This window comes from Amblyraja radiata, chromosome 2 (assembly GCF_010909765.2).
Source record: "Amblyraja radiata isolate CabotCenter1 chromosome 2, sAmbRad1.1.pri, whole genome shotgun sequence".
Taxonomy (NCBI): domain Eukaryota; kingdom Metazoa; phylum Chordata; class Chondrichthyes; order Rajiformes; family Rajidae; genus Amblyraja; species Amblyraja radiata.
In genome coordinates, this window is record NC_045957.1 from 17,025,773 (window position 1) to 17,039,293 (window position 13,521).

The 13,521-nt window shown below is 43.8% G+C and overlaps 1 protein-coding gene across 1 annotated transcript in view; it reads left to right on the forward strand.

Moving 5' to 3' along the window:
- Positions 1-13,521, forward strand: part of LOC116986660 — a 175,121-nt gene that overhangs the window by 20,863 nt on the left and 140,737 nt on the right. The window contains exon 2 of the mRNA XM_033042236.1: positions 1,571-1,728. Coding sequence (XP_032898127.1) covers positions 1,571-1,728 — 158 coding nt within the window. The remainder of the gene's footprint in view (positions 1-1,570; positions 1,729-13,521) is intronic.

Here is a 13,521-nt window from a genome sequence, read left to right on the forward strand (position 1 = left end):
GCCATACCCCTTCTGGTGGCAATGGGGGAGGGACTATAAAACCCAGAAGTGTGGGCGTGGCTCAGTCTCTGCAAGATGGAGGAGGGAGAGGTCATGACTCGCTGTCTTTAGTGGCCTTGCACCCTGCTTGAAATGGTATGAAACTGCACTTGTATTTGGTGGCCTTGCACCCTGCTTGAGGTGGTAAGAAACTGCACTTGAATTTGGTGGCCTTGCACCCTGCTTGAAATGGAATTTCAAGGAATAGCCTTGAGTCAACTGCCAGCCCACCAGCCGTGAGTGAGTGAGCTGCCAGCACAACGGGCTTGAGTGACAGAGCCGCCAGCCCAAGAATCCATTCGGCCCACAATGTGCATACTAGCCCACTGGAAACCAGTCCCTTCAGCTCACAACACCCATACTAGCGCTCCAGAAAGTGTGTGTCCCCCCCCCCCCCCCCCCTCCAACACAATGTGTTGGAGTAACTCTGGGTCAGGTAGCATCGCTGGAGAACATGAATAGGTGATGTCAGGTCCCTTGTTTAGACTGATTCAGTCTACTGAGTTACTCCAGCAGTTTGTGTCGTTTCACCTTAAAACTAGGCGCCGATGCCGCTGGTCTGCACTAGCGAGCTCTTCTTCACCGGTTAACGCAGTTGTTGTTGCGGCACACATTGTAGCCCCGACAGGTTGCCACTGCCAAAAGGACATGCTCGGTCACCGTGGGCTCTCTCTTCTCTAATACATCGCTTTGTCCGCTCCCCCGCTGCCTCCTCTTCCTCCCCCAGAGTTGCTGACATCTTCCCAGGTGGAGTGGGGAATAGTGACGAGTGGACAGAGGGTTGGGAGAAGGAGATGGTGGTGGAGGAGATAGCAGCGGAGTGGACAAAGTGAAGGGAAAAGTACCAGATGGGGGAGGGGCGGGGATAAAGGCCAAGTGTGCAAAGCCATGGCCAGCAGAAAAAAAGCGGTAGCTTCTGTAAATTGAGATTGGTGGGAGCCTGGGATCGACAGGTCAGTTTGCTGTTACCAAAATCCGTTGTAAGGGGGTTGTTAAAACAAGGATTTGCTGTACTTGCTTGGTGGATGGATAATGAAAAAAAAACTGGTACAAGGGAATAAAACTTCAAGAGTAAAATTGAGATTGATGGACAATTCTGTTTTACTTATTCTCCCACTCCTTTTATACATTTTCACGAAATGTTTCTTGGCAAGATGATGGATATGAGGCAATTTCACCTCCAGCTAATTTCTCTTTAAGATGGATGTTGTATATTTTTTGTGCAGCTTTTGTGGTTTATGTTCGTCATCATTCTCCAGTCAAGGTATTATTTTGTTTTTCTTTGTCCTTTCTTTGTTAATATGATCCGTATTCAAGAATCATTGTTAAAAGTATGTGCTTAAATTTGCCGCTTAGCACCCTGCATATTATCATAGAAATGTACAAGACAACCCTACATTGTTTTTCTTTGTCTTATTTGTATGTTTAACAGTTTAAACAGATAGTCACTCAATGCAATACCAAAACTTTGCGTTTGATAACATTACGAATACATCAAGATTACATTTTGGTATTGTTATGTTAACCACAGGGTGAAGGACATTCAGAGAATTAAGAACTTGCTTTCTCGACTGCATTTTGTACCAACTCCAGTATTTGCTCTGGGTAACTGGATTGCTGCTGTCTTCTATTCCTGGAGATGTCAGGGGCACAACTGTGGATTCTCTCAAGTTGTTTTCTCTTCACCAGGTATAACTAATACTTTTAAAACGGAAATATTTTAGTCCTAGTCCTTGCATTGAATATACAAAATGCTGTGGTACTGAAATAATTGACAGAAATGTATTCATTGTGTTATTATTGGATGGACCTCGAATAAAAAGCATTATAATTGAGAGCATTATAAAAGCTCATGTTAACTTTAGGAAACTCAACAGCCCGAGTTAATAACCATTCTAAGATATTAAAATTGTTGAAGTAAAGTTAACTGAAATAATAAACACATTTTTTTGCAAAACCAATTGTAGTTAGGATGGTAAATATTTGTAAATATTAAATATTAAATCATAGAAAAGTATTTTATTTTTCAGATATATTTTGCTCATGTTTCATGTGTTAATGCAATTTTCTTTTCTCAGTTCACATGTAGTTAAAATTGTACTTGAATTTGCAGCTTCATTCCATCTCTAGTCAAAATATTTTCAATCTCCCTTGATAACCTCCCTGGTTCTGGAACTCAAGATCCATTGCATCACAGCCGCTTCACAAGCTGCATCACAATTTCCTTGCTTCTACTTTTAAGATTTCTGTTCCCATCTTTTTTTTTCATTTCTTGCCCAACCAATCCCTTGATTGACCTTTCACCATTACATTTTGTGTGATTGGCATTTTGTCTGCTACCAAAATTGGTTTAACCACCTTGAGACTTATCGTGACTTCTTGTGCATCGATTTATTTGCTTCCAAGGGAAAGGAGCTCATTTTTGTTCTGTAGGTTTGAGGCTTAATTATCAGCTGTTCATTTTTGCTATTTTCCTTGTTTCAAACTAAGTTTGTATTATTCTGTACCTTTTCTTTCATCACGCTTCAATTTGAAGTTTATTTCCTTGTTTCAACTAAACGTATTATTCTGTGATTTTTCTTTCAGCACTCTACAAAAGGAAGTTTATTTCCACCATGAAATCTTCCAGTTTATTGTTGGTATTATTGGCATTGGTATTGGTTTATTATTGACACATGTACAATGAAAAACTTAGTTTACGTGCAATCTAGTCCAATCACAACATTAATGAGTACAATCAAGCCATGCACATGTGGTAACAGGTAGTGCAGAGCATAAAATTATCAGAAAGCAGAATACAATGGTGTAGCTTTAAAGTGTTACAGTTACAGAGAAAACATGCATGGTCCACAATGAGCTAAACTGGACTTCACCCTAGTTAATGGGAGGATTGTTTAGTAGTCTGATAACAGTAGGGATGAAGCTGTTCCAGAATCTGGTGTTATGGGCATCCAAGCTTTTGTATTTTCTGCCTGGTGGGCGAGGGAAGAAGAGTGAATGACTTCTTGAAGGGTTGAAAAAAGGTCTTTGATTACATTAGCTGCTTTCCGATGGTAGGGTGGTTTGTCTGATGGATTGGGCTACATCAAAAATTCTCTATAATTTCTTGATCAGAGTTGTTGCCTAATTAAACTTGATGCAGCCAGATGCATGCTTTCTACTGTGCATTGTAGAAGTTGCAAAGAGCTGTTAGGGATATTCTAAACTTCCTTAAGGGCCTGTCCCACTTTCACAACTTAATTCAAAACCTCTGCCGAGTTTAAAATATCTGTTAAAAAAATCAAGATCGTGGTAATCTACGAACTCCTACGACCTTCCACCACTATGTTCACGAACTCCTACGAACTCCTACGGGTATGTCTACGAATTCCCACGACTATTTCGATGCCCTCCTTACGAGTAAAAAGTTGCACTTTCTATCATCCCGACCATTTTTCTACTCATGGACATTTTTTATCGGGCTGGAAAAAACGTCCCAACTTACCGGATGCCACGAGTACCTACGGCTGGCATAACGAGCCGCTACGATATATCTACGAACTCCTACGACTTCCTATGAACTCGTTACGAACATTCTGCGAGTTTGAATCAAGGGGAAAACTCAGAAGAATTTGTGAATAACTCGTGAACGTGGGACAGGCCCTATAGACTTCTGAGAAAATGGAGGCACTGATGCACTTTAGTTTAGTTTAGAAATACACGGTGGGAACCGGCCCTTTGGACCACTGAGTCCGCACCGACCAGCGATCCCAGCATTAGGGACAATTTACAATGATGCCAAGCCAATAAACCTACAAACCTGTACATCTTTGGAGTGTGGGAGGAAACTGATGAAAGCCGGAGAAAACCCACATGTCATGGGGAGAACATACAAAATTCGTACAGACAACATCCATAGTCAGGATCGAACCCGGTCTCCGGCGCTGCAAGGCAGCAACTCTACCGCTGCCCATCTTCTTGGCTCTAGCTTCAATTTACGCCTAGAAACTTGAAACTTGACCATATCTACTTTGGCACCATTGCTGACTGGGCTATATATACCACCACATTTCCCCAAACCAATAATTATCTCCTTTATCGTGCTGACATTGAGGGAGAGGGTGTTGGCTTAAACATATTACTATGCTTTCCATTTCCTTTCTGTACCCTGTCTCATCATTGTTTGTATCCAGCCCAAAGGTGTCATCTGAAAACATGTAAATGAAGTTAGAGCAGAAATTGGCTACACAGTCGTGAGAGTAGGAGTATAATGAAGGGGCTGAGAACATAGTTTCTGAAGAAGGGTCTCGACCCAAAACGTCACCTATTCCGTCGCTCCATAGATGCTGACTCACCCGCTGAGTTTCTCCAGCATTTGTCTACATAGTTTCAAAGGTCTTTTATTGTCATATGTACCAATTAAGGTACAGTGATATGCTAATTACCATACAGCCATACGAAAATAAGGCAACAAGACACACAACTACATAAAAGTTAACATATACATCCACCACAGTAGATTCCCCACATTCCTCACAGTGATGGAAGATAACAAACTCGAATCTTCTTCCTTTTATTCTCCCGCGGTCGGGGCAGTTGTACCATCCATCGGGGCGATCGAAGCTCCCGCTGTCGGCGATCGGAGCTCCCGCGTCGGGGGGATTGAAGCTTCTGCGGCTTGGTTCCCGAAGTCAGTCTACGACCGCGGGCTCCATGATGTTAAAGTTCTCATAAGTCAGTCTCCAGCAAAGGCCGCCAACTACTCGGTTGGGCCGCAGTGCGGATGGAGATACGATATGGAAAAGAATCGCATCTCCGTCGAGGTAAGAGATTAGAAAAAGTTTCCCCCACCCCCCCCCCCCCACTCCCCACGTAAAACAAGCTAAAGAACACAAAAAACATACATTTAACACATACTATTAAAACACAAAGAATGAAGGGACAGACAGACTGTTGGCGAGGCAACCATTGCTGGCGCCACCCGATGGATTTTTATGGGTACCTGTGCTAATTATCATGGAGGATGTTTTGTCATCATTCCTTACTGTTGGCAGTGTTGTGGCTCAGGAAGGCAAGGATGCAGTTGCAGAGGGAGTGCTGGAATTATGATGTTGAAGGCATATGTAGTTGGTAAATGGCATGCCAATTAATGTTATGTTCTTGAGCTCATTGCTAGGAAGTTCATAGGGCCCAGGGCCTTGCGGCAAAAAAGGCATTTTACTGGACAGGCAGACTTGTATCAAGTATTCTGGATCATGAATCAATTATTGTCCCCTGTACAATGAAAAACTTTGTTCATGTGCAATCCAGTTAAATCATACTATACATGAGTACAATCAAGCTCTGCACAAGTAGCAACAGGTAGTGCAGAACAAGAGAATACCAGAAAGCAGAATACAATGTTATAGCATTATAGCGTTACAGTTGCAGGTTCCCAATGAGGTAGATTGGACTAGACCCTTATGGGAGAATTGAATAGGGGTCTGTAAGATTAAATCTCTATTCTTGTACACAGAGCCTCTTTTAGTCAAGACCAATATAATATTTCTCCTCCTAAACGCTTCCTATACCCGCTGTATCTGAATATTTATTTTCAATGATTCACATGAAAGGACATTAGTTTACTTTAGACTCCATAATTTTCAATCATCCGCTATTTAAATATTAATCCACCTTTCTCTTTTTAGTCAACTAAAATGGACAATAAACATACTATGTCCTTACCTTAGCGGGAAAGAACTGCAGATACTGGTTTAAATCGAAGATAGACACAAAATGCAGGAGTAACTCAGCAGGACAGGCAGCATCTCTGGGGAGAAGGAATAGATGATGTTTCGGGTTGAGACCCTTCTTCAGACTGGGTGTCCTTACCTATTTAGTTCATCTATCTATATGCCATGATGCCTCTCTATGGTTTCCTCACAACACACTGACACTGAAATTTGTATCATCAGAAAACTTAGATGTCAAACTTGATCTCTTATCCAAATCATTGTGAATGATTGTGAATAGCTGGAACATCAGCACTGAAAAACCTGCATCATCTTCTCATATTAGAGTCCTAACCCAAAATGACCCATTTATTCCAATACTCCATTAGCCCTCGTATTTCCCATTCAATCTAAGTCAATGACAATTCTCCCTTGTAACACTTGATCAGATACCTTCTGAAAGTGCTAATGCCTATCTATTCTTCTGACTCCAACCTCAAAATAAACCTTTAACAGATTGGTCAAACATAATTTCCTTTTCATAAATTTATGTTGACTGTGCCTAATCCAATCAGTGATCTGTTACCACCTATTTAATAGTAGATTCCACCATTTTCCTTGATATGAATTTCAGGCTAATTAGTCTCCCTGTATTCTCTCTCGTTCCTTTTCTAAAAACGGTGTAATCACATTTTTTACCTTTCAATCCATTGGAATAGTTCAAGAATCCCCCGAATTTTCAGTGCACCAACATCTCTCATAGCAAGATCTAGCATCTTTCAGTCCTGTTACTTTCTCCATTATTAGTACTTACAGGTGCTAATTCATCGAGCTACTCATTTAGTCTAGAAATGTAGTTCTGTTTTTTCCCCATGAAAATACAAGATATTTTATTATATTTTTTGCTAATTTCTTAATATAATTTCTCTTGTTTCTGCAAGGTTCCACCATTAACTTAGGGTACTTTTTTTCCTTTCATATTGATAAGGTAGATAGGAGAGGTGGGTAAAGGAGACAGAGAACAGACAGAGGTATTAAACAAATACTTTACATCTATCTTAACCACGGAAGAATAATTTGCTGGAGTATCAGCAAAGAAAAATGCAGTTTATTCTAGATAGGCTAAAAGTTGAAGAAGAGCTTGTTGCATAAAGCAGGCAGATGCTAAGGTAATTATTTCAGTTTAGTTTATTGTCACGTGTACCGAGGTACAGTGAAAAGCTTTATTAGACACTGTTAGGGAGCCTATACTCCAGTCTATCAGAAGTTGGTAAGAGGAAACGTATGCGACGCTTCAAGGATCGGTACTGGGACCTCAACTTCGTATAATTTGGATGAAGGCACAAAAGGAATGTTGCAGAGTTTGCTGATGACACATACATAGATAGAAAGTAAAAAGTAAAACAAGACTGGAGTAACTGTGCAGGTCAGGCAGCATATCTGGAGAACATGGATAGGTGACTATTCAAGTCTGGACCCTTCTTCAGACTGATTGTGGTGGAAACATAGAAACATAGAAAATAGGTGCAGGAGTAGGCCATTCGGCCCTTCGAGCCTGCACCGCCATTCAATATGATCATGGCTGATCATCCAACTCAGTATCCTGTACCTGCCTTCTCTCCATACCCCCTGATCCCTTTAGCCACAAGGGCCACATCTGACTCCCTCTTAAATATAGCCAATGAACTGGCCTCAACTACCTTCTGTGGCAGAGAATTCCAGAGATTCACCACTCTCTGTGTGAAAAATGTTTTCCTCATCTCGGTCCTAAAAGATTTCCCCCTTATCCTTAAACTGTGACCCCTGTGGAGGAGGAGAGGGAGAAAGCTGAAAGAGGCAGGGCAAGAGAAGGCCTGGTGAATGATAGATAGATACAGATGAGGGGAGAGAGGGTTGATTGGCAGATGGGTTGACGAAGGCCAGAGATGAAAAGACAAAAGGTGTGAGATAAGGATAGAAGTGCGAATTGTGAATCCAGAGGAAGGGGAGGGGCAGAGGAAAATGAGTGCAAGTCCAGCTTTGGCACAAGGTGGGAAGGGGAAGGGTGAAGGGGGGATGGTTATAGATTAGTTCCCTTAAAATTAGAGAATTCAATGTTCATATTGTTAGATTGTAAGCTACCCAAGCAGAATATGAGGTGTTCCACCAGTTTGTGTGTGGCCTCACTGTGACAATGGAGGTGGCACTGTGTACAGGAAGGTCAGTATGGGAATGGGAAGGGGAGTTAGCATCCAGGAGATCTATTAGGACCTGGCGGACCAAGCGCAACTGTTCAGCGAAAGGGTCGCCAAGTCTATACTTGGTCTCGCTGATTTAAAGGAGGCCACATTGGGAACACTGGACGCAGAAGATGAAGTTAGAGGAGGTGCACATGAACCTCAGTCTCACCTGGAAGGACTGCTGGGGTCCCAATGAATGTGAGGGAGGAGGTACAGGGACAGGTGTTATATAGCATGCACTTATAGGGGAAAGTACCTGGCAGGGTTTGGTTTGGGTGCGAAGGAATGAGTATGGAGGCAGCAAACTGCAAAAGGCGGAAAGTGATGGTGATGAGAAGATATGACTGGTGATGGGATCACGTTGAAGGTGGCAGGAATGTTGGAGAATGATGTGGTGGATGTGGAGGCTGATGGGATGAAAGGCAAGGACCAGGTCAACACTAACCTTTTTCTGGCTAGTTGGAGGGGAAGTGAGACCAGAACTTAGTGACAGAGGAGACGCGGGTGAGGGGTCCATCTATGACAACGGGGGGGGGGGAGGAACCCACATTTACTAAAGAAAGAGGCCATCTCACATGTCCTAGAATGTAACGCCACATCTTGGGAACAAATGCGGCGGAAACAGAGAAATTGAGAGTAGGAGATAGTGAGGCAGGGTGAGAGGTGGTGCAGTCCGGATACCTCTGGGAATCAGTGGGTTTGAAGTAGATGTCAGTCGATACTCTGTCCGCTGTGAGGGAGATAGAGATATCAAGAAAGAGGAGAAAGGTGTCAGAGATAGTCCAAATGAATTTAAGGGTGGGATGGAAGTTGGTAGTATAGTTAACGAAATCAACAATTGGAAAGTAAGTTGTGAAAAAGGCATAAAGAGACGAGAAAGGGATGTGGATGGATTAAGATAGTGCAAAATATCTGTCAAATCAAGTATAACGGGGTAAAATTTGAAATTATTCTATTTTTGCAGGAAAAATAAAATAAAGCACATTATTTAATGGTGAAAGATTGCAGAGCTGTAATACACAGGGACCAGCATATCCTTATGCATCATTTGAAAAGGGTTAGTAGGCAGTTACAGTAAAACTTGACGTTATAATTTACTGTGAGAGGAATTAAATATAAATTAAGGGAAATGATTCTGGAAATTATTTCGGACAATGGTAAGTCATGTCTGTAAAACTGTGTACGTTTGTGGTCTCTGAAAGGAGCACATTACTTAAATGGTGATAGATTGAGGAGCTCTGATGCAAAGGGATTAGGGCATCCGTTTGCATGATTTGCAAAGCATTAGTAGGCAGTTACAGTAAAACTTGATGTTATCATTTACTGTGAGGGGAATTAAATATAAATGTGAGGAAATTATACTTCAGTTAGATTGGTCATTGGAAAGTGATGTCTGGAATACTGTGTAAGTTTGTGGAAGGCTGCCAATGAGTTGGAAACAGTTCAGAGAGGGTTGATTTGACCAATAACTGAAACAGCAGGTCATCTTATGGGGAAAGTTTGGACACTCAGCTTTTATCAGCAGGTTTAGAAGAATCAGGCAACTTTGATTGAAACATGTAAGAAACAAACAGAGATGTAATGCTGAGGCTCTATAAGGCGCTGGTCAGGCCGCATTTGGAGTACTGTGAGCAGATTTGGCCCCATATTTGAGGAAGGATGTGCTGACTGGAGAGGGTCCAGAGGAGGATTACAAGAATGATTCCAGGAATGAATGGGTTAGCTAGCATATGATGAGCGTTTGACAGCACTGGGCTTCCAATCGCTGGAGTTTAGAAGGTTGAGGGGGGACCTCATTGAAACTTACAGAATAATGAAAGGCATAGATAGAGTGGACGTGGAAAGGATGTTTCCACTGGTGGGATAGTCTAGGACCAGAGGTCATAGCCTCAGAATTAAAGGGCACTCTTTTAGAAAGGAGGTGAGGAGGAACTTCTTTAATCAGAGGGTAGTTAATCTGTGGAACTCATTTCTGTGGAGGCCAAGTCAATGGATACGTTTAAGGCAGAGATAGACAAATTCTTGATTAGAACTGGTATCAAGGGTTATGGGGAGAAGGCAGGAAAATGGGATTCGGAAGCAGAGATCAGCCATGATTGAATGGCAGAGTGGACTCAATGGGCTGATGGCCTAATTTTAATTCTGAATGAACCTAAGTTGTCTTAGCAGATTGGATGTGAAGAGAATGTTTCCTCATGGGAACATCACAAAGTAGGGATTATTGCTCGGGATAATAGGTAAAGTGCTGGAGTAACTGTGCAGGTCCGGCAGCATCTGTAGAGGGAATTGACAGGCAATGTTTTGGGTCGGGGCCTAATTATAGTCAGCTCTCGGACACCCCCTCTTTCTTACCCCTTGACCATGACCCCACAGATAAATACTGGCCATTATCTCCTAGGCAGTTACTGCTCTCAACATCTCTCGTGATTTCCCCTCCACAGCCTCCAACTTTATAATTCCCCAGCTCTGCACTGTCTGCTTCTCTATCCTGCCCTAAATCTACCACAGGGTAGGACTGCTTTTGCACATCCATTGTTTGTGCTGCTCCTGCCCCACAGAATTCATCTCCAAATACCTTGATTCTACTCTATCCTCCCTTGTCCAGTCGCTTCCGACTTGCATCCAAGACACCTCACATGCCCTTCAACTCTTCAATAACTTTCATTTTCAAGTCACCAATAGCATAATCCAGTCCTTCTACACCTACACCTGGAAGGTTTCAAAGTCCTCTGTCTCTTCCTCAAACAGAGACCCAACCAAAATTCCTCCACCTGGCGGAACTTGTCCTCTCACTCAACAAATTCTCTTTTGATTCCTCTCATTTTCTCCAAGTTAAGGGTGTGCTGTGGGCACTTGCATGCCTGTCTTTTTGTTGGTTAAGTCCAATCGAGCTTGTTCCAAACGTACACTGGCACCATCCTGCAACTGTTTCTCTGCTACATCGATGATTGGATTGGGGCTGCCTCCTGAATCCGTGCAGAATTCATTAATTTCATTAACTTTACCACTAACTACCACCCTGCACTCAAATTCACTTGGACTATTTTTGACACCTCTTTCCGTTTTTGTGATTTCTTTGTCTCCATCACAGGAGACAGACTATCACCTGATGTTTACTATAAAACCACCGACTCGAACAGTTATCTGGACTACACCTCCTCCCACCCTGCCTCTGCAAAGATATTATCCCCTATTTCTCCATCTCTGCCGCATCTGCTCCCAAAATGAGGCTTTCCTTTTTACAACCTTAGATGTCCTCTTTCATGTTCAGTCATAGATAGATCCCTCATCCATGTCTCCTCTGTGTCCTGTACTTCTGATCTCGCTCCCCATCCCTCCCAGGCGGAACAACGATAGAGATTTTCCTGGTCCTTGCCATTCATCCCACCAGCTTCTGCATCCAATACACCATTCTCTAACATTTCTGCCACCTTCAATATGATTCCATCACCAGTTACATCTTCCCATCGCCTCTCCTTGTGGCATTCCAGAGACCACTCCCTCCGCAACTCCTCCGTTCATTCGTCCTTTCCCACCCACACCACCCCCTCCCCAGGTATTTTTCTCTGCAACTGCTGGAGATGCAACACCTGTCCCTATACCTCCTCCTTCACAATCAAACAGGAAACCTAGCGGTCCTTAAATATGAGGTTCAAGTGCACCTCCTCTAACCTTATCTACTGCATTTGGTGACATCCTTTACACGCGCTCATTCTGCTTAGACCTCCTGGATCTCCTGATTGCTAACCATTTTAACCCCATCCCTTTCCCATACTGACCTTTGTCCTGAGCTCCTCCATTGCCAGACTGAAGCCATACACAAACTGGAGGAACAGCGCCTCACATTCTGCTTGGGTAGTTTACAACCAAACAGGATGAGCATTGAATTCTTCAATTTTAGGCAACTAACCCACAAAGAACCTTGCTGCCTTTTTTTCCCCCTCTCTTCCGTATGCCCTCGCCTGGATTTGCACTTATTTCTCCTCTCCCCCTTCTCCTTCCTATGGCCTCACATTTTGTCCCTCTTCTCTCCTTACGTCACACCATTTGTCTTTTCATCTCTGCCCCTGGTCCAACCCATCTGCCCAACCAAACTCCTCCCTCACCTATATCCACCGATCTGAAGAAGGGTCTCGACCCAAAATGTCACCCATTCCTTCTCTCCAGAGATACAATACAATACAATACAATTTATTTGTCATTTGGACCCCGTTGAGGTCCAAACAAAATGTCGTTTCTGCAGCCATACATTACAAAACGAAAAAGACCCGAGACACAACACAATTTACACATACATCCATCACATCGCTGTGATGGAAGGCCAAAAAAACTTATCTCTCCACTGCACTCCCCCCCCCCCCCCCGATGTCAGAGTCAAAGTCAAAGCCCCCGGCTGGCGATGGCGATTGTCCCGCGGCCATTAAAGCCACGCCAGGTGATGCAAGGTCGCGCACCGGGTCTTGGTGTTAGAGCCCCCGGCAGGCACTCGCAAAGTCCCGCGGCCATTCCAAGCCGCGCGGGGCGATGGTAAGTACCCGCTCCAGGTGCTCTTCAACCCCGCAACTCGGGCGGGAGAAGTCGCCGCTGCGGAAGCCCCGAAAAGCGGTCTCCCACCAGGGACCTGCGGGCTTCCGGTGTTCACGTCCGCCAGACCCGCAGTTGCAGCCTCCGAATCTCCGGGGGTCGGGTCGCTGCAGCGCTCCACCACAGCTCCACTCGCTCCAGACTCAGCCAGCCCCGTGACGGTGAGTAGTCCGCAGCTCCGCAACTGGAGCCCCAGGTCGTTCCTGCTGGAGGCCGCTCCACGTTGCCCAGCCCCAACGACAATGGAGGCCCAACAGAGAAAAGGTCGGGTCTCCCGTGCAGGGGAAAGATTTTAAAGTTTCCCCCCCCCCACCCCCACCCCCCCACACACATACCCCGACAAAAAAAATAAAAATAAAAACTACATAGAAACGAGACAAAAATAATAAAAAGACAGACGGACTGCAGAGGCCGCTGCTGACGAGAGTCGCGCCGCCCACCAAATTTTTTTCTATCCTCATCTAACTTGGAGTTGGTTTATATTTTGGAACCTTTTATTACCTTACCGCTTTGTTAAATGCTGCCTGTCCCGCTGAGTTACTCCAGCTTTTTCTGCCTATCCACCAATCACTCACCAGGCTTTGTCCTGCCCATCCTCTCTTCCAGATTTTCCCCCTCCCCCAGCTACCCGCAATCAGTCTGAAAAAGAGTCACGACCCGAAAGGTCACCGATCCGCGTTCTTCTTCCATGCTGCCTGAGCAGCTGAGTTACTCCAACACGTTGCACATTTTTTTGTAAAAAACTACCAACTACATGTTTTCAGCGAGCCTTGAATTCGGTCTTTGTACCATTTCTTCTAATTCTCCAGTTGGAGGCACATTATTTTTGTAGCCTCTGTTTATCATTTTGCACTTTTGTTTCTCTACTCTAGCCCCTTGTCTTTTCTCTTTAGTTCTCCAATTTTTCCCTCGGCTGAGCATTCTGCAGCACTATTCAGTTTAAAGATTGGTCTACTGCTCTAATTTTTCATTCAGCTATGACACATGTC